Source organism: Bos javanicus, chromosome 29 (genome assembly GCF_032452875.1).
Source record: "Bos javanicus breed banteng chromosome 29, ARS-OSU_banteng_1.0, whole genome shotgun sequence".
Classification (NCBI taxonomy): domain Eukaryota; kingdom Metazoa; phylum Chordata; class Mammalia; order Artiodactyla; family Bovidae; genus Bos; species Bos javanicus.
The window spans coordinates 17,510,233-17,531,622 of NC_083896.1; the positions used below are offsets into that span (position 1 = coordinate 17,510,233).

The 21,390-nt window shown below is 45.9% G+C and overlaps 1 protein-coding gene across 8 annotated transcripts in view; it reads left to right on the forward strand.

Annotated features, from left to right (window-relative positions):
- Nucleotides 1-21,390, forward strand: part of TENM4 (teneurin transmembrane protein 4) — an 854,243-nt gene that overhangs the window by 753,941 nt on the left and 78,912 nt on the right. For all 8 annotated transcript variants that reach the window (XM_061407667.1, XM_061407664.1, XM_061407669.1 and 5 more), the window contains one exon: nucleotides 19,155-19,274. In XM_061407667.1, coding sequence (XP_061263651.1) covers nucleotides 19,155-19,274 — 120 coding nt within the window. The remainder of the gene's footprint in view (nucleotides 1-19,154; nucleotides 19,275-21,390) is intronic.

The window sequence follows — 21,390 nt, forward strand, 5'->3', positions numbered from 1 at the left end:
CAACCAGCTACTGCTGAGTGCCTGAACAGAGCAGAAAGCGTTTTGAGAGTTCAAAGGTAGGGGCATCCCTCCCAGTGCAAATCCAGGTCCCTGAGCTCCGCAGCACAGGGTCTGCATCTGGCCCACCTCTGTGTCTCTAGCACCAGCAGAGGGCCTGGCTCAGAGCAGGCAGCAGTGACTGGTTTTGCAAGTGAATGAGCAAACAAACAAATGAACTAACGAGTGAAGACTTCTGGCGGGACATGGTCTGTGGCCTGAGACAAAGATTTCAGTGAGGAGGGTTGACCATTGAAACGGTATTTATCCCACTTCAGGTCACAACAGCCCATTAGCACATCACAGAATCAATGTAGTCGGTGAAAACTATTTTTTAAAGAATAAAGAAGTAAATTTAAATAGAAAGGGGTACAGTGGTGTAGAAAGTATCAGTGGAGCACTCTGAAAGGATATGTATTTCGTGACACTTTGCCCTATGCATGTGTGTGTGTGTGTGCGTGCGTGTGCACGTGTGCATGTGCGTACTCTTGAATAAGCTATATTGCTTACTGTGGGTTTCTGTTGAACGGAATTTTGAAATGCATTCTAGACTGAGGAACCAGCATGGCTTTGCATGATGATCAGGGAACGGAGAGAATTTTAATGTGGCTGGAGCATAATTGTAGTGATAGTATTTTCCAAGTCAAAAGTCAAGAGACAGGCTTCAGTGTTTGAAATCAAGAGAGTGTTAAGAAACCCGGGGTGAATGACCTGCTGTCTTAAAGGCCATGGAGGAAAAGGAATAACAGGATTTTGAGGCAAGAAGAGCAGTTTGGGGCAGGAACTGAGAAAGATCCACCCTTCGGTGGTTCACAAACCAGACCAGGGCATTTCGCCTCAGGTAAAACTTCTACAAACAGAAGTAAAATAACTTTGATACCACAAAAAGCTTCAGAATTCCTCTCAGACCCTTTATAAAGGCACAAAGTTGCCACATAGTTTGGAAGTAAGAGGTTAGAAGAGGAAAAAATGATGGAAAGAAGGAAGGAAAGATCATGCATGTGATGCAATTTTTTGTCAGCCCTCTGCAGATCTAAAGCCATATGCAGGTGTCAGTGACAGAGCCGGTCCAGAAATGCATTTGCAGGCCACTCCTCCCCCCTCCCCCGCCCCAGGCCTCAGACGTCCCTCAGATAGCCCTCAGAGAGTCTGAGCAGTAGAGATCATCTAATGGAGTTCAAATAAACACCAGCTTCCTGACAGCTGGCCTCTGAGCGAATTTATTATTGAATTATACTCCTGCCTTTTCAGAACAAGCTGAGCTGACAGGCTACCCCATCAGTTTAAAAGGTGGGGGGTGGGGGGTGGGGGGCAGGGAGAAAGACAATGATAAATTACCCTGATGGCGGATGGAAGAAGGTAAAGATCCTGCTTCCTCCAAAATGTCAGCCATTATATATTATTCACGTTGGGTTTAAAAAAAAAAACAAATCCCTCCCCACATTGAAATGAGTGTTTATGATGATAAAGCAACTAGGTGAATTTAATTCAGGATGCAGGCAGCAGCTTCTCACATCATCCTGATAAGCAGCTAACAACTCTTCCTCTGCCACTTGATCATCCCTTTATTGATTCCAAAACCGAATTACGATCTGTTTGCTTTGTAGCCTGAGCGTTTTCCTAGCTGTCCATCACAGGAAGCATTAGCCGATGATGCTGCGCCAAAGCAGGAGCCACGCGGGGTTTAGAGGGAGAGGCCGTACGTTCAAGTCCTTGGGCAAGTGAGAGCAAGCCACCGCGGGTGAGCGAGGCTCAGCGTCCTCATCTGGAATGTGGGGTTGCTCATTCTCACCCTGCAGGTTGTGCGGAAGAGTAAATGAGAGAAAATTCCCAGGAAGCCCTGTAGCTGGTGCACAGCACACGTTCAGTCATAGCACCGAATATTTACCAAGGATGTTCTATGTGTCAGGCATTGTTTGAAATGCTTGGTGAGGTTCGTGAGTGGAAGCATCTTTACATCTCCCCTGAAATCGTGTGACTTAGGGAATTCATCTTTCCCAGATAGGAAACTGAGGCACAGAGAAGGTGAGTAGCCTGGCTCAGGACAGACAGCTTGTAAGTGGCCGAGCCAGCCTTTGAAGCCAAGGCAAGTGGCTCTGGAGCCCACATACCAAGCCTTTGTTTTCCTCTGCTGGGTCTTGCATATTCCCACCTCCACATCTTCAAGCGGGAAGTGTATACAAGGTGGGGCCGCTGCAACTCTGCAACCCCAACTGGCCCTTTCTCTCTGCTCCCATGCAGCATAGCCAGAGGCTACTGTGCAGCAGCTCTCCGTGCTCCCGAGTGTGGCCTCAGAGGCAGGCAGCGGGGCTTGATTGTGAGCCCCACCCCTTGCCAGCTGCGTGACCTCACTTTCCTCATCTGTCACATGAGGACAATAATTGGTACCTCGTGGGGATGTCTGAGGATTAAAGGAGATATAAAACACTTATGTGTCAGAGCAAGTAAGCATTGGATGAGTGCTCATTGCCATTATCACTTAGAGCAAGCGTTAGCATAGATACAGCCGATGTGAACATTGGCAAGGACTTTTGTATTCATATAGGTTTCAGTGTCACTGTGAGAACTGGGAGGGAAATGAAAATCTTAGCCTGAAACGCTGATGTGGTTATATAACTGATGCACAGGTCTGAGCATTTCAGCAGGCAGAGGTGAAGGGACACTTAAGATCAGCAGTTCTTTGTGGTAGAAAAGGAACCTTTGAGGCCGGAGGAAACTCTTGGCTCAGCGAGGTAGTAGCAGAGCCTGAGTCCTGGTGAACCTAGAGTCCTCAGTGAGGTTCTCAGGCAATAATTCCTGTGTCTGTTAAGTCAGGGCATGTATTCGTGCTAAATCGCTTCAGTCATGTCCAACTCTTTGCAACCCCATGGACTGTAGTCCACCAGGCTCCTCTGTCCATGGGATTCTCCGGGCAAGAATACTGGAGTGGGTTGCCATGCCCTCCTCCAGGGGATCTTCCCAACCCAGGGATTGAACCCACATCTCTTAACGTTTCCTACATTGACAGGCAGGTTCTTTACCAGGGACTGTCTGCATTTTCATCCAAGACTATAAGCTCCAAGCACAGAGAAGTTAAAATATTGGCGGGACATGTATCACATTACTGATATTGTCCTCCCTGGAGAATACAGGGTCAGGACTTAACAGATGTCTCTGCAGTGAATCTGGTCAGCTCTGCTGTGCAGTCCTGGGGGCGTGGAGAGCTGACTCTTAGTGAGCGCCACAATGTGGGGCTGCGATGAGGAGACGCTACGGGGTTGGTTCTGTGAGATTCTAGGAAAAGCCTGAATGAACGTTCTGGCCAACCCAACACCTGTGGGCCGTGTTCTCGCAGAGGAAGGAGCTCTGCCTGCCCACCTCCCCCGCCGCCTCCTCCTCCTCCTCCCACCCCTGCGGGTCCTGTGACTCCCCACTGCAGGTCTACCCTGCAGCGTCTAGAACCAACCCCGACTGACTTGGAGCTAGCCTAGGTGCCCAGCCTCAAGTCTTCCTACTGTTCCTCTGCCTGACTCTTTATGTGCCAGCTCTGCCCAAGGGGTTTCTGTCTTGTCCCGGAATCCCAACCTCGTTTCCTACCCCTAAGTTTCCTATGTAAGCAGCCTGGCAGCCCTGCTCAGCCCCCAACCCTCCCACCCCTGACGCCTCGAGTCTTGCTTCCCCTGGGCTGGCTCCCACCCCTGCCACGTCTGGGCCTGGAACTCCTCCCTTGCTCTGTGTCGGAACCTGGGCCTTGTTCCCTGGTGCACGGGGCACTCACATCCAGCTGGCCCTGGGAGCCCCTCACCACGCCCTGTGCCCTGTTGGTCTTCTGCCCCACCCCGGAAGGACCGTTTCCCTGGAATGCTGCCTGTGTGTGGTTCTGCACCTCAGGTCCGGCTGAGCTGATTTCTGCAGCCCCTTCCCGTGTCTCTGCCCAGCCCCCATCCTACCTCAGGAAGTGGATCTAATGTCCACTCCATCGTAGTCTCTCCTTTCGGGGTAAAGTAGCAAAGCCTCCCTTTTGCAGGGGAAGCAAGGCCTGTCCTGGAAGACAGGAATACAGGACACGAAGTCACGAAACAACCTTGTCCACTGAGACTCGAGGCAGAGCTACCTCGAGCTTTTCTAGCAACACAAGCCATCTCCTGAGGAATCCTCTTAGAGGCAGGCTTCCAGCTGCATGGCCCAGAGAACAGGCTCTCTGGACACGCTCTCACCTTCCCTGACCCCAGGGGCACGTGGCCGGTGTCTCTGAGTCGTGTCCCCTTGCCCGACCAGCCCTGTCACCCAGCATCAGGAGCCTTGCTCCTCCAAAGTGATCACTGGCCGGTCTCTCTCCATCCTGCCCATCCTCTGCCACAACCAGGACTCACTTCTCTGGAAGTACAGTGTTGAAAACAGTCAAGGGCTTTCTTCTTGTGAGCACCTTTGTGGGCCAGCAGGAGCTGTTCCAGAGGATTCCTGTGAAGGGCGATGCAGCCCAAAGTATCAGCTTTCAACAGCCAGGTTACCCCCAGGCTTGAGTGATCAGATCTGTGGCCTGGGAGCGCACACTCCCTGAGTGTCTGAAGTAGCTCATCAGCCACAGAAAGTTAGGAGATCATAGGCCCATGTCTTCTGGGCTCTGCAGGAGGCAGATCTAAAGGCCCAGAAGACATGCGTGGTTGCAGGGCCGTCTTGTCATTGGATGCCCTCAGGTGGGCTCAGAGCATCACAGCAGACCTGCCCATGCCCCAGCCTCAGTGCGTGATGAAGGGGGAGCTGCGCACATCTCTATGGCTTGTGTCCCTCACCTGTAAATGAGGGGCTTGGGCCCATTCACCCAAAGGACTCTTCTCATTCAGAGTTAAATTCCAACTCATCTGAAGAAGTCTGTGGATTTCTTCTTTCTTTTCCCCAGACATACTCAAAGTCCAAGAGGAAAAACGTGTTCTGTCATAAACTGGAGTACGTCCCTATCACATTCAACCCACATACCCAGCAAGTGATCTGGGAGCCTCTGGTGGAATCTGAACTGAGCCCAAGTCCAAGTGAAAGAACAGAGTCAGGGTACTTGGGCAGGGCCTGGCGCTGATGCTAGCTGTGGTGAGTCTGTCTGTCATACTAGAATGACCTGGTGGGCAGCTCCCTTTTTTTTTTTTTTTAACCCCATGCTAGATTTACTTCTAGATACAAGGATTGTTCATAAAGTCAAATTGTATTCATTCCAGAAGGTGAGCTCCTCATGCAAAGGGATTTTGTCTCATTTGCTGTTAGTAACGTAACTATTTAGAATGCCATGGGAAATGAGCCAGAAACCACTGGCACTGCGGTGCTGTAGTGTCCACAGGAAAGGAAATGGATGCGTAAGCATCTTCCCTATCACCCAGAACCATGTATAGCACAAAGTAGCTGCTCAATTAAATTTCCAGCAACTGAACCCTATTCTCGTTTACCTGGCCTTTTGTGTATGATTCTCTTCCCCCAACCCATCCACTGGGGAAGGAAATGGCAGCCTTCTCCAGTATTCTTGCCTGGGAAATCCCATGGACAGAGGAGCCTGGAGAGCTCCAGTTCATGGGGTCACAAAAGAGTCAAACATGACTTGGCAACTAAACAACAAGAAAAACAACCCACATATATATTTTTCACTTTGGGCTATGTGGAATAGTTATATTCGTATTTCTCATATTTTGATATTATTCATATTTCATTTCCATTTTTTCATCCATTAATGTGATCTCCATTTATCTTTTTACTTAACATTTAATGAATGCACACTAATAGAGCTTCTGCTGCACTAAGCACGGCGTTATAGAGATGAAAAGGACATAGTTATTCCCCACAAAGAACTCACAATCTAGAGAAGATAAGGTATTTGAACAGATGAATACACTTCAGTGGGATAAGTACATTGTGCTTTCTTCACAAAAGGAGGGAGTGGGTTCTTTGTCCTGGAAAGTCAAGAAGAGCTTTATTGAGAGGCAGGCCTTAAAGGACAGATTAGCAGGAAAGTGGAGAAATCATTTGAGGCAAAGGAACCAACGTAGACAAAGTCAGGGAGGCAGGGAAGTGCTTGCCCAGACAAGGGTATGAGAAGTAATTTAACATGGCAGCAGCAGCGGATGTGCTATAAGAGTGTGGATTTTATCAAATCAAGTTCTGTTGGTTTGGGCCTGCCAAGTTAATTGAAAGACATACATAGTAAACCCAGGAAGAGCATTGAAATAAGTATTAAAGAATGAAACACAGCTAGAAGTTAGCTGTTTAAAAAAATCAATCTATTTTTCGCTGCACTGGATCTTCATTGCTGCGCACAGGCTTTCTCTAGTTGCAGCGAGCGGGGGCTATCTTTGTTGCAGTGAGAGGGCTTCTCATCACAGGGGCGTCTTGTTGAGCACAGGATCTAGGCACGTGGGCTTCAGTAGTTGTGTTGCATGGGCCTAGTGGCCCAGCAGCAAGTGGGATCTTGCCAGACCAGGGATTGAACCCATGTCTACTGCATTGGCAGGCGGGCTGTTAACCACTGGACCACCAGGAGGGACCCAGAGTTATTGCATACAGTACTATACAGTATATTAGACCTTATTTCATACAAAGAAAGCAGACTCACACCATTGTAACTCGAGTGCTGTACAGCAGTCCCAGGGTGGCTACCCAACGTGGCCCATGAAGTACATGAAGAAAATATTAGAACATCTGTCCACATTTACTTACCTTTAAAAGTAAGTATAAATGTTTCCTTGGATGGAACACTGGGTTTTCTTTGATTTGCTTGCTACCAGTGTTAGTTGATTATGTCTGAACCAGCACACAAGGTTTTCTGAGGCAGGTGAGGATCTACTCTTTACAGAGCTTTACTGGTTTATTCTTACAAATAATAGAGCTTTACCGTATAGTCAAAGCTATGGTTATGCCAGTTGTCATGTATGGATGTGAGAGTTGGACCATAAAGAAGGCTGAGCACCAAAGAATTGATGCTTTTGAACTGTCTTCAAGAGAACTTTCTTCTTGAGAGTCCGTTGGACTGCAAAGAGATCAAACCAGTGAATTCTAAAGGAAATCAACCCTGAATATTCATTGGAAGGACTGATGCTGAAGCTCCAATGCTTTGGCCACCTGATGCGAAGAGCTGACTCATTTGAAAAGACCATGATGCTGGGAAAGATTGAGGGCAGGAGGAGAAGGGGATGACAGAGGATGAGATGGTTGGATGGCATCACTGACTCAATGGATGTGAGTTTGAGCAAGCTCTGAGAGATGATGATGGACAGGGAAGCCTGGCATGCTGCAGTCCATGGGGTCACAAAGATTTGGACATGACAGATAACACCACCCTTGTGGCAGAAAGTGAAGAAGAACTAAAAAGCCTCTTGATGAAAGTGAAAGTGGAGAGTGAAAAAGTTGGCTTACAGCTCAACATTCAGAAAACGAAGATCATGGCATCTGGTCCCATCAGATCAGATCAGTCGCTCAGTCGTGTCCGACTCTGCGACCCCATGAATCACAGCATGCCAGGCCTCCCTGTCCATCACCAACTCCCGGAGTTCACTGAGACTCACGTCCATCGAGTCAGTGATGCCATCCAGCCATCTCATCCTCTGTCGTCCCCTTCTCCTCCTGCCCCCAATCCCTCCCAGCATCAGAGTCTTTTCCAATGAGTCAACTCTTCGCATGAGGTGGCCAAAGTACTGGAGTTTCAGCTTTAGCATCATTCCTTCCAAAGAAATCCAGGGCTGATCTCCTTCAGAATGGACTGGTTGGATCTCCTTGCAGTCCAAGGGACTCTCAAGAGTCTTCTCCAACACCACAGTTCAAAAGCATCAATTCTTCAGTGCTCAGCCTTCTTCACAGTCCAACTCTCACATCCATACATGACCACTGGAAAAACCATAGCCTTGACTAGATGAACCTTAGTTGGCAAAGTAATGTCTCTGCTTTTGAATATGCTATCTAGGTTGGTCATAACTTTGCTTCCAAGGAGTAAGCGTCTTTTAATTTCATGGCTGCAGTCACCCTCTGTAGTGATTTTGGAGCCCAAAAAATAAAGTCTGACATGGTTTCCACTGTTTCCCATCTATTTCCCATGAAGTGATGGGACCGGATGCCATGATCTTCGTTTTCTGAATGTTGAGCTTTAAGCCAACTTTTTCACTCTCCACTTTCACTTTCATCAAGAGGCTTTTTAGTTCATGGCAAATAGATGGGGAAACAGTGGAAACAGTGTCAGACTTTATTTTGGGGGGCTCCAAAATCACTGCAGATGGTGACTGCAGCCATGAAATTAAAAGACGCTTACTCCTTGGAAGAAAAGTTATGACCAACCTAGATAGCATATTGAAAAGCAAAGACATTACTTTGCCAACAAAGATCCGTCTAGTCAAGGCTATGGTTTTTCCAGTGGTCATGTATGGATGTGAGAGTTGGACTGTGAAGAAAGCTGAGCACCAAAGAATTGATGCTTTTGAACTGTGGTGTTGGAGAAGACTCTTGAGAGTCCCTTGGACTGCAAGGAGATCCAACCAGTCCATTCTGAAGGAGATCAGCCCTGGGATTTCTTTGGAAGGAATGATGCTGAAGCTGAAACTCCAGTACTTTGGCCACCTCATGCGAAGAGTTGACTCATTGGAAAAGACTCTGATGCTGGGAGGGATTGGGGGCAGGAGGAGAAGGGGATGACAGAGGATGAGATGGCTGGATGGCATCACTGACTCGATGGACATGAGTCTGAGTGAACTCTGGGAGTTGGTGATGGACAGGGAGGCCTGGCGTGCTGAGATTCATGGGGTCACAAAGAGTCAGACATGACTGAGTGACTGAACTGAACTGAACTGAGCACCAAACAACAAAATTATACCATAATTGTGTTGTGTATATGTGGGTATGTGTGTGTGGGTGTGTGTGTGTGTCTGTAAAACCAAACTTCCATAAAAAATGGGGTCCAGTGACATAAGAGAATTTTGCAGAGTAAGATTCTAAGTGCAAATATTAGGTTGGTGCAGAAGTAATTGCTGGTTTTGCATTGTTGAACTTTGCCATTTGATATTGGAATACATTCTTAAATGTGGTTATGTTATACATCATTTTAATGTACACTTCTTAGCTTTATGTTTTTTGCTAATGAATTATTACTTGCTGTTTATATGTATTTTAGACTATAGAAATGATGTTAGACAAAAGGCAAATTCAAGCAGTTTTCTTTTCTTTTTTTTTTTTTGTTTTTTTTTTAATAAGAAAAAAAACTTTATTTGAAGTGTTCACAAGAATTTTAACATAGTAAACCTCAACTCAAACATTGACACACAAACAATAAAAAATATTAAAGAGTATCATCATACATCATTTTGGCAAAACAAGATGGTCCAAGTTCTTGTCACAAAACATTGCATAGTGACATTTTTCCTGTCAAATGACTAACTAGATGAAAATACCACATTTCTTTTGTGTCCTTAAGAATATGTAGGTCATTTATCGATTATTGAGTTTTGAGAAGATTCATCTACAATATATTCCTCTGAAAGCTCATAACCTGACCAGTTTTGCCATCATTAACAGAGTCTAAGAGTGCTGCTACCTGCCTCTCAAGCAGTTTTCTTATTTGAGTTCAAAATGGGTCATCAGGCAGCAAAGACAGCCCCCAACATCAGCAACACATTTGGCCCGGGAACTGCTAATGAACTTACAGTGCAGTGGTGGTTCAAGAAGTTTTACAAAGGAGACGAGAGCCTTGAAGATGAGGAGCATAGTAGCCTGCCATCAGAAGCTGACCGTGACCAACTGAGAGCAATGATTGAGACCTATCCTCTTACCCCTAAGTGAGAAGTTGTCCAGGATCTCAACATCAACCATTCTATGCAGCATTTGAAGCAAATTGGAAAGGTGAAAAAGCTCAGTGAGTGAGTGCCTCATGAGCTGACCACAAAGCAAAAAAATTGTTTTAAAGTGTCCTCTTATTCTACTTAACAGCAGACCATTTCTTGATCAGATTGTGACATGCGATGAAAAGTAGCTTTTATATGATAACCAGTGATCATTAGTGGTTCATCATAGTGGTTGGACCAAGAAGAAGCTCCAAAGCACTTGCCAAAGCCAAAGTTGCACCAGAAAACGGGTCATAGTCACTATTTGGTGATCTGCTGTCAGTCTGATATACTACAGCTTTGTGGACCCTGGTGAAACCATCACATCTGAGAAGTATGCTCAGCAAATTGATGAGATACGCCAAAAACTGCAATTCTTGCAACCAGTATTGGTCAAAAGAATGGGCCAAATTCTTCTCCACAACAACGCCCAGCTGCATGTCACACAACCAATGCTTCAAAAGTTGCATGAATTGGGCTACAAAGTTTTGCCTCATATCCCATATTCAGGTTACCTCTCACCAACTGACTACCACTTATTCAAGCATCTCGACACCTTTTTGCAGGGAAAATGCTTCCACAACCAGCAGGACGTAGAAAATCCTTTCCAAGAGTTCGTTGAATCCCAAAGCACAGATTTTTATGCTACAGAAATAAGCGAACTTATTTCTCATTGGCAAAAATGTATTGATTCCTATTGATTACATTCCAGTGTAATGGTTCCTATTTTGATTAATAAAGATGTGTTTGAGCCTAGTGCTTCGGCTTCCCAGGTAAAGAGTCTGCCTGCAATGTGGGAGACCCAGGTTCAATCCCTGGGTCAGGAAGATCCCCTAAAGAAGGAAATGGCAACCCACTCCAGTATTCTTGCCTGGAGAATCCCCGTGGACAGAGGAGCCTGGTGGGATACAGTTCATGGGGTTGCAAAGAGTCGGACATGACTGAGCGATTTCACTTTCACTTTCACTTTTGAACCTGGTTATAATGGTTGAAAATTCACAGTCCAAAACCACTATTACTCTTGCACCAACCTAATACCGGCTGGCAGTCAGATGGCAGAGCTGATATTGCTACTCCTGGTACAAAGTCTGCCTCAACTCCACTATGAAGGATCATTAAAAACAGGAATGATCATTCTCATTAGATCTAACAAAAAGGGAAGCAGAAGATTCAAAATTGTCAAGACTAGTTGAAATATTCATTTTTGTGCATTAAACCTTGTACCAAGCATATATTATGCTTTCCAGTATTAACTAATGATGGTAGCACGTGTGTACAACTTATTAATAAATATAAATGCATCCATGGAGCCTGCACTAGATGTTTACAGAAAAGGTATGTGATCAAAAAGGGCTTTCAGAGCCCTGCTCTGATGACATTAACTCTGATTTTTTGGGCGGCTAAAACCAATTGAGATTCTCAGTTTTTAGTTGTGTGTCTGTGTCAGATGGTGAGTAGCCTAAGAGTTGAAGTAACTTTCCTGAGTCCTCATGGATAGTAAATGAAATATTTTCTTTAATGTACTTTTTATTTTTTGGCCGTACCACATGACATGTGGAATCTTAGTTCCCCAACCAGGGATTGAACCCACACACCCTTCATTGGAAGCACAGAGTCCTAATTACTGGACCACCGGAGAAATCCCATAAATGAAGTCTTGAATTTGAATCCTGGCTCTTCAGCCACTCTTGTGAGAAGGGGCGAGTCCATCCCCTGCCTAGACTTTATTTCCTCACTTCTGCAATAAGAAGTGTGAAGGAGATGATCAGGATGGTTTCTTCTCACATGACTAGGTGGAAGATATCAGGCTAGAAAAGCTGGTTAAAGAAATGGAGGCAGAGCCCCAAGATGGAAAGATCAGAAGAGAAAACTGCAGAGCAGGCCATGTGGCCAGCCTGGAAAGAAGTCTCAGAGGCTACCAGGTGGACAGGATCAGGCTTTGACTGGGAACCCCCTTGATGGAGGTCATATGATAGGCTGTGAGGTGGGGCTTCTCATCTGGGCCCACATAAGGTTCTTACAGGACTTCCCTGGTGGCTCAGACAGTAAAGAATCTACCTGCAATACAGGAGAGCCAGATTCAATTCTTGGGTTAGGAAGATCTCCTGGAGGGGAGGGCATGGCAGTCAGTCCAGTATTCTTGCCTGGAGAATCCCCATGGACAGAGGAGCCTACAGTCTATGGGGTCACAAAAGAGTCAGACATGACTGAGCAACTAACACACTTTTTTTTTCAAGGTTCTTACAAGAGGGTAGATGAAGTGTAATGGGTGCTGGAAAGATCCCCCATCAGTCAGCATGAGTTAGGAGAAAACAGTTTAAAGTGTTGGTACAAGTCAAGCATATAAATCTGTTTAAAGTAGGTAATGCAGAGGAGTGATTTGCATAACCAGCAGTGGCAGACAGTAGCAAACGCTCCACAGCAGAGAAAAGGCCAGAGTTGTCTTTGCACCTTGATAGATCCCAAATGATGATTCCACTTTCCTGAATACCAACTTCATTAGCTGTTTCCATTTAATAACAGCAACAACAACAAAAAATCAAGCTGCAGTTTTTCTTCCTTTGCTTTTGCCTGTCTTCTTGTATAATACACATTGAATAAGAAATCTAACTGAATTTCCAGCATTTTTTTTTAATTTTGCAAAATTGTAAGTGTACAGAAGAGTAGTAGGGCTGCAGGCACAGGTGGGCAGATCCTCTCCGTGAGGGAACCAAGCCTTGGGATGCAGCTAACTTGTGACCACCTTGGAAGCCCAGCTTCAGCAGCCCTCTGTGCCCTAGCGATATCGCTGTCAAGGTCATGTAGCTTAGAGTTCTTTGGTCTCTCCCTCACCTTCAATTACAGAAACACATCAGTTCTTTATTCATTCAGTAAATAATTTATCAAGAGCTTACTCTGCTCCATGCATTCAAATTCCAGGGCAAACCCCTGTGTTGGCAGAGGCTTTCTTTTGCCCACTCAGAAATGAGCATCACCCATGCTTGGTGCTGGCAATCCAACAGTGAGGACGCTGTGGTCCCTGTCTTCAAGGAGCTCGTGATCTGCTGGGAGATCACAACGTTGCCCGATAGCCTGACAACATTAGCAGAGACAGCCCGGGGATGCGAGTGCTAGGGTACCACTCCAGGTGGGGTCTGAGGATGAGCAGGTGGTTTTCAGGTGAAGAGAATGGGTGGAAGGTTCCTTGTAGGGGGAAAAATTTAGAAAAAAGTTTAAGCATTGTATGAGCTCCATTAGGATTCTGAAGGGCTGCTTGAGCTGGATTGAGTAGCACCAGATTAAAGCCATCATACGTCCCATTTTACATCCGGCTGGGAAAAACTTCAGCCTGTATGAACAGATGAGAGGATGGAGGTCCAGCGAGACCGGGTGCACTCCAGGGTCATGCCAGAGTCAGGGCTGAGATCTGACGCCCTGCCCAGGGCTCTTTCACTACAGCCCTCCACTTCTCCCTGATGGGCAGCTCGGATGAGTTTTGTATTTGCTTGGTTCTATTTCACAGTGGTGTTGTCTCTCCAACACTTTCCTCTCATGATCCAAACCTGGCCACTGTCCCCGGGAAGCAGTCAGGCAGATCTTCCCCATCGCTGGCATCAGCCAGGGCACCTCAATCAGGCCCAGAGTGTATGGTTGGGCCAGTGCCAGAGTGTTTGACACCCCCCCCCACCCTTGGCCTGGCACAAGCATGCCTTTCTGGCAGAGTTCACCCAGCCTAATTGCTTGTTTTGTATCCCAGCTGCCTGACATATGCCAAACCCATGTGTTGACTCACTGGTGTCAGACAACTATACTCAAACATTTCAAATTGGCCTTGCTGAGCTCCAGCCAGCAACTGGGGACTATAATCCATGTATTTCTATAACCCCAGCACCTAACACAGTGCCTAGCTTTGAGTAGATGCCTCGTGTTCTAAATTATGTGAATTTCAGTGAGCGCAGGTGAATAACACAGTGGTAAGAAGAAGGACCTGGAAGTATTAGGAGACCTAGCTTTGAGCCCGCTGAGCTCTTTGTTATATGACCTTGAGCAAGTCTGCTCTCTCTGAACTTCAGTTACTTGATCATTTCTCACCTAATAAGCACTCAGGGAGAATATTTCATGCTTACCCAGCCCTCAGAGATGGAAGCATGTGGGATAGCTGTGCAAATGTGAATAGTATCACTGGATGACAGCCACGTCGTGGAGACATACTTGGAAGGTTTAGAACAGCCTAGCAGAGGGGTTATTAATTGTGCCAGGAAGAGCTGGCAACAGCCTCACTGAAGTGATGACAGCTTAGATGGGACCCCAAGAATGAGTAGAAAATAACCCCGTTCTGCCCAGACAGTGACCACAGAAAAGCAAAACACGTCAGCTCTAGGACTGATGGTAAGAGGATCAGATAAGCCAGCCAAGAAGCCAAATTGGTGGCACTGATTTGTACCCTGCGTTAGTGATTTCTCACCAAGGCGATCTTCCATTACAGAATTTCACAGTCAGAGCAGCACCTATTTCTGAGATGCACTGATCCTTAGTATGAGGGTCAGTCTTCCAGTGGTGGACGAAGCTGGCTCATACCAGTTCACGGGGACTGTTTATTAAGTGTTCAGGAATTCTGCAAGCTAGTTCTTAAGCACAATAATTATTTTAAAAAACTACATAACATCACAAATTATATTAAAAGCAAAGGTAATAAATAATCAAAACTTACCACTTCCTAGTTACTTCACTGTTTTCTCCTCACCTTTGTTCTAGAGTTTATTTAGGTCTCCTGTGTCTCTATGATGGAAATACTGCTATCTCATGGTATCCTGTTGGCCATCTCTTCCCAGCTCTGGATATGGTGACATCTTATCGGTAGTATGGAATCGGCTATGGTGGAAGTCTTTACACCACAGAAATAGGCAAATGCTGCAAGTTAAAGTCACTGTTCTTTGGAAAGCCAGTTGTTAAACATTCGCCACTGCCCCACTGGTGGTATCTGATAAATACCTGGATGAAGAAGGAAAGCGTTTGGGAGCCCAACACACACATCTCTTCAGACCTCCCTAGATAAAAACACATGGCAGGAGACACATTTCCAAGAACCATCCCTGGAGCAGACTCCCCCAGCCTCTGTTGTTCCACAGAAGACTTTGTGTTGAACTGGGTTTTTCTTGACAACTGAAAGTCATGGTCAAATGGAAGGAGAATGGAAGTGTTTTTCTCCAGGACTCAATTTCTGAGCCAAATGCCTGTTTTGGCAGGAGGCCTCTGTGGCCCACTGGGGTACAGGGAGTCCACTTAATCTTCTCCAGAATCCAAGGCAATCCACAGGAGCCCAGGCTAAAATTACATCTGCTGGGGCTTGCCGAGGTGGAGGTGACGTGATGGCCAAATGGTGCTGATTTAATGTTGCCCAATTATCAGGAAATCCCTGAAGGGAGATAAATCAGAGGCGGCCGGCCTGCCTGTGGATGACGGGCAGCAGCCGGGGCAGCCCCCCAAAGGAAACCATCCCCAGAGGGCTGGTTATCGTCCAGACACACTCAGAAGTCACAGATGTCAGGGGGAGGCTGGAGAGGAGCCAGCACCAGGAGATGCGATCTGTTAGTAATTCTCTAGAAGGACAGAGTTCCAGCAAATAAGAAATCCAATTTTCCTCCATTAGAGAAAGCATCTCTCAGTACTGGCTGAATACAATTGATGGAATAAATCTTTCCCATTAGCGGAGAGATAATTTTACCTAAATATATTGGGAGACCTTCAGAACAGGAACGGAGAGTCTTTGCTGAGCTTCACCTGCTTAACTTGCTTGCCATGTAATTGCATTTAGACCAAGGGCCTCAGAAGGAAACCACTGACTGAATTAACATTAACCAGATTGTGTGTGGTGGTGGGGAGGGGAGGGGGCCGGGTGGGGCGGGGGCTGTCAGTGCATTGTGGGTAGTCATCCCTGCCTTCAGAAAGGACAAGCTCACACCGGCAAGCCCAGCTGCTTACAAGCCTGGTGTTAATTGCTTTTCTCATCAAACAGAGAAAAGTTTATCACTCTAGGAAGCTAGAGATGTAGGTACCTAATAAAGCAGAGGCAGAGTTTAAGATCTTTTTTTTTTTTTTTTCATGAATGCCCACAGGCCTCATCACTAGCTCTTCCCCAGGTCAGAAAAAAGCCTTCCGAACTGAGGTGATGGAGAAGGTGGTCTGGACATCAGCGCCTATATCTTTGCCTAAGATTTGTCTTGTTCCCTAGGGTTGTCTCCCCAGCGTCCTGATCCCTTAGGACCTTGACACCTGTGAGCATCTCCACATGCACCCGTTGGCAGTGGTGTGCAGACTGGTCTAAAGTTGGACCCAGAGCTGAGGCCTGGACTTCAGGGCTGGCTCTGCCCCTACCTCCCTGTGTGGCTTGGAGCAAACACCATGACGTCTGTGGACCGAGTTTCCTACTCTTCCGCTAACTCAGCGATTTTCAAACTAGCCTTCCTCTGGCTTCTCCAAACAGTAAGACTCCACAGAGTTGCCTTCAGGACCATCCCAAGCAGAAAAGGGGACCCCACCCCTACTTCATCCGGAGATCTTGTTTTTAATGGTTTTCCATTTGGGGATCCTTATAAAATATCATCTGCTAAGAAGATACTGTTTCTGAAATATTTGAAAAACATCATTTTGGATGATCTATGATTCTTCCACTTATTTACTCAGTTCACTGTTTATGTGTGTTTACACAGTCACCTCCCTGAAGAGGGACATGGCAACCCACACCAGTGTTCTGGCCTGGAGAGTCCCGAGCCTGGTGGGCTACAGTCCATGGGGTCACAAAGAGTCAGACATGACGGAAGCGACTTAGCACACATGCAAGCAATCACCTAGTACTAGTTAGGCATTTCCAGGTTCTCTAGAGAGAGGGAAAAAAAAAAAAAAAGACCTTGACCGTGGCCTTAAAAGAGGTGGTGATCCATGGAGAGGAGAAACGTGTATGTGTGGCCGGGCATCACGGGGCTTGTGCCAGGTTTTGGAAGAGACTGTGACCAGTTCTAATTACGGGCATCAAGAAAGGCTTCAGGGAAGAGGTGTTGTTTGAAGCTGGGTCTTTAAGGATGAGAAAGTGGGGAGAGGGTTGCAGGATAATGACATCTGAGGAAGATGGAGGAACATCGCACAGACACAAAGGCTTTAAACGTTTGCCTGACAAGCTGGGGAAAAGCAGATGGCTTGTTGCCTGGAATATAGGAGAGTAGGGAGGTGGTGTTGGGAGAGGTGCCGGGTTCCAGAACCCGCTCCAAGGGAACCTCAGCTTTTGCCCTCCTCCTGTCTCCTGTGCCAGATGAGAGGAAGTGCCCTCCATCCTGGTCACTTTCTTCAGTGTCTGCTTCTAGTGAGACTGTTGTGCCAGGATGTATGCCATACATAATGCCATGTATGGAGTTACTCTGAACATGGATGAAGAACAGAGAATCAAAGAGCTGTGACCAAGCCAGGATTTGAACCCAAGTCACATGACTGCAAATTTATATGCATAACTATACTGTAGGGCTTCGCTGGTGACTCAGGTGGTAAAAGAATCTGCCTGCAATGTGGGAGACCCAGGTTCTATCCCTGGGTCTGGAAGATCCCCTGGAGAAGTAAATGGTAACCCATTTACCAATTCCAGTATTCTTACCTGGAAAAATCCATGGACAGAGGAGTCTGGCAGGCTACAGTCCATGGGGTCACAAAGAGTTGGACATGACTGAGCAATCATGCAACACAGACAACTGTACCGTATGGGTCCCTTGGATCAGTTTCCTCTCCTTACAGCACTGTACAGTATCCGTAGAACATAACCTGTAAGTGAGACATCTGAAAATTTTTCTCAATAATAATTCTTTAGAGAAACTTTGATGACTTAGTAGGTTAGTGTGAAAGTAGTTGGGGTTTTACATTGTTGAACTTTGCCATTTGATATTAGAATACATTCTGAAATAGAAGTGGCTTGTTATACATCATTTTAATGCATATTCCTCACTTTATTATTTTGCTCCTGACTTATTAATTGCTGCTCATTTTTCCTTATTTTATACTGTAGAAATGATGTTAGACAAAAATCAAATTCAAGCAATTTTTTTTATTCGAGTTCAAAGTGGGTCATAAAGCAGCAGAGACAACTCACAACATCAATCATGACTTTGGCCCAGGAACTGCTAACAAATGTACAGGGCAGTGGTGGTTCAAAAAGTTTTGCAAACAGACAAGAGCCTTGAAGATGAGCACAGTGGTCGGCCATTAGAAGTTGACAATGACCGTTGAGAGCATCATCAAAGCTGATTCTCTTACAGCTACGAGAGAAGTTGCCAAAGAACTCAGCGTTGACCATTCTATGGCCATTCAGCATTAGAAGCAAGTTGGAAAGGTGAAAAAGCTCGATCAGTGGGTGCCTCATGAGCTGACTGCAAAAAAAAAAAAAAAATTCGTTGTTTTGAAGTGTCATCTTCTTTTATTCTACACAACAACAGTGAACCATCTCTCAATCAGATTGTGACGTGCAATGAAAAGTGGATTTTATATGACAACCAGTGATGACCAGCTCAGTGATTAGAGTAAGAAGAAGCTTCAAAGCACTTCCCAAAGCCAAACTTATACCGAAAAAGAAAGGTCCTGGTCATTGTTTGGTGACGGTCTGCTGCTGGTCTGTCTGCTTCACTAGAGCTTCCTGAATCCCAACAAAACCATTACATCTGAGAAGTATGCTCTGTGAACCAGTGAGATGCACCGAAAACTACAATGCCTGCAGCCAGCATTGATCAACTAAAAGGACCCAATTCTCCATGATGACACCTGACCACACATCGCACAACTATCATTTCAAAAGTTGAACATATTGGGCTGTGAAGTTTTGCATCATCCACCATATTCACCATATCTGTCAACCAACTATCACTTCTTCAGGCATCTTGACAACTTTTTGCAGGGAAAACACGTCCACAACCAGCAGGAGACAGAAAATGCTTTCCAATATTTCATCGAATCCCAAAGCACAGATTTTTACTCTACAGGAATAAACAAACTTATTTCTCATTAGCAAAAACGTGTTCATTGTAATGGTTCCTATTTTGATTAATAAAGATGTATTTGAGCCTAGTTATAATGATTTAAAATTCACAGACGGAGGCCACATTAACTTTTGTACTAATCTAAAAAAGATTGAGGCAGTAAATAAAAAAGTAGTGCTCATGTTGAGTGGATACCATGAGCCCTGGGTGCCAAGATATATCTGAGTGACCTGCCTTCTGTCTTCTTACCTGCTAGCCAGGGTTCTACCATCATAAGTAGGTCATGTTATTCTCTCTCTTCTACCCACAGGCATGCATGTGTCATTCGTGGTCAAGTCATGACATCAGATGGGACCCCACTGGTTGGTGTGAATATCAGTTTTGTCAATAACCCTCTCTTTGGATACACGATCAGCAGGCAGGATGGCAGGTAAGAGGACTTTTGGCAACCAGAGCTAGTAAAGACCCTGTACTCATGGTCTTGCCAACATAGCTGCTGCTGGAATGACATCGTGCAGAGAGGATGGGACCTGGAGTCAGAGGACCTGCATCCACGTGCTCAACCCTGCAGCTCACTTGCTGTGAGTGAGGTCTTGTAGCTGACTCTGTCCTGAGTCATCTTGGCTCTAAATTAAGCAGTTTTTTCTTATTTGGTTCTCAGAGTAACCACTAGGTACCTTATATATATTTTCTTGTTTCATAGCTTATGATATAAAATACTGTCACATGGACCATTTTCTATAGACCAGACAGCTCCTAAAGTCTTAGCATTCCTGCTGCATGGTTCCATCTGCAACCACCTAGGTCTATGGAGGCTACTGATTGATAACTGAGCTCTGACCTTAAGATCCCTGTGAGGACCTTTAGTTTACCAGCCTGAATGAAGTCAGGTCTCTCTAATCACTCTAGCTCCCCCATTTGCTGGCCATGTGTTCTTGGACCTATCTCCAAGCCTCTCTTGGCCTCATGTTCTTCATCTGTTCAGATCAGATCAATTGCTCTGTTAAGTGGTCCCTAATATTATCAGTCTTACCCAGTGGCGTGGTAAGTATTCAATTCTTTGATAGAAAAACGCCATGCACATACTAGGTGTTTAATAAATTTTAGTACCCTACCCCACTCTGGTTCATCCTGTATCTTCAGGGTCTAACACATAGTCAGTATACAATAAATATTAGCTATTTATTAAAATTACAAATTGGGAAGGTGATAATTCCAGTGCAAGCCATAAGACTATTTCAGAGAGAAGGGGAGGGAAAGGAGGAAAGTGGGATATTTAGGCTGTCAGTGGTGACAAGTCCTCTATTTTTAATAAAATCAGGTGGTGGCAGTCCATCTGGCTAAGTGTGGGCCCATAAGGTTGATTTTCACTCTGTGTTGGAAATTATGCTCCAGCCTGATTGATTTTAGCACCTCTTTAATCCAATCTCAGATGTGAACGTGCCCTGGCCGAGGTGATAATGAAGTAGAGTCTCATCTGTTTGTAGACATGTGTGCCTCTTAGATGGGACTGGCATGCTCGGCATGGGAGGCCCACTCCCCCTCCTCCCCCTCCCTGTGAATGGAAGAGGTTGGCGGCCAGTCCCCAGGGGCCGTCTTCCCCGGGCCAGGCCACTGACCCCCAGAAGCACCTCAGTGTAGACTCGCGCTACAGCACAGAGACGTCTCCTCCCTCCTGGTGTTTTCCCCACCTTCCACCTCTGGGCTGCCTGCTTTATGGAAACGGCAGATGTGAGCACTGTAGGTAACAGGTGTCCTGACCACATTATTACCTGCTGTGAAACAGTCATCAAAAAGGAGTCATGGCGACTGCTTTTTTTTTTTTTTTTTTTGCCATAAAACTTGTCCAGGAATCTTCCTGGACGGTCTAGTGGTTAAGACTCCATGCTTCCACTGCAGATGGCAGGGGTTCAATCCCTGGTCAGGGAACTAAGATCCTGTATACTGCACAGAATGGCCAAAACATTTTTTTTTTTTAATTAAAAAAAAAAAAGCTTGTCCATCGTTCTTGTGAGATAGCAAATCGTCCATCCTCGGCTCACTGTGCTTGGTTAGGATGGATCCATAAGACACACCAGAGTCCACTAAGTTTGGTGGGCCTTGGGCAGTGCCTGCTTAGCACCTCTACGCTTTGACTCCTCCTGCTGTGCTGTCCCTGCAGTCTCTACATGAGAGCATGGTCGTCCTGGGTGGTAAGTGTCAGTCGTATGTCCTGTACCAGCCAACTAAATCACACCATAGTGGCCAGACTCTGCCATAATCTAGAGCTTGAGTTTCAGAACAGTTCTTACCAGTGCATTTATGGGGCTTACATTTTCTTCCCATCTCAGACACTAGATAATGCATGGTAAAGTCATTACTTATTCTCTAAGCGTTACTTATTATCTGAAGAGCCCTGTTTGTTATATGCGAATGAGGAGCATCTTGCCAATTTCCCTCCCATGTTTTCCTGACTCACCTTTTCTATTACCTCTCACACCCAGGAGAAACTGAAAGGCTACAGACACAGCCTGGAGATAATAGTGTATGCAAGTCCAGGGACCGGG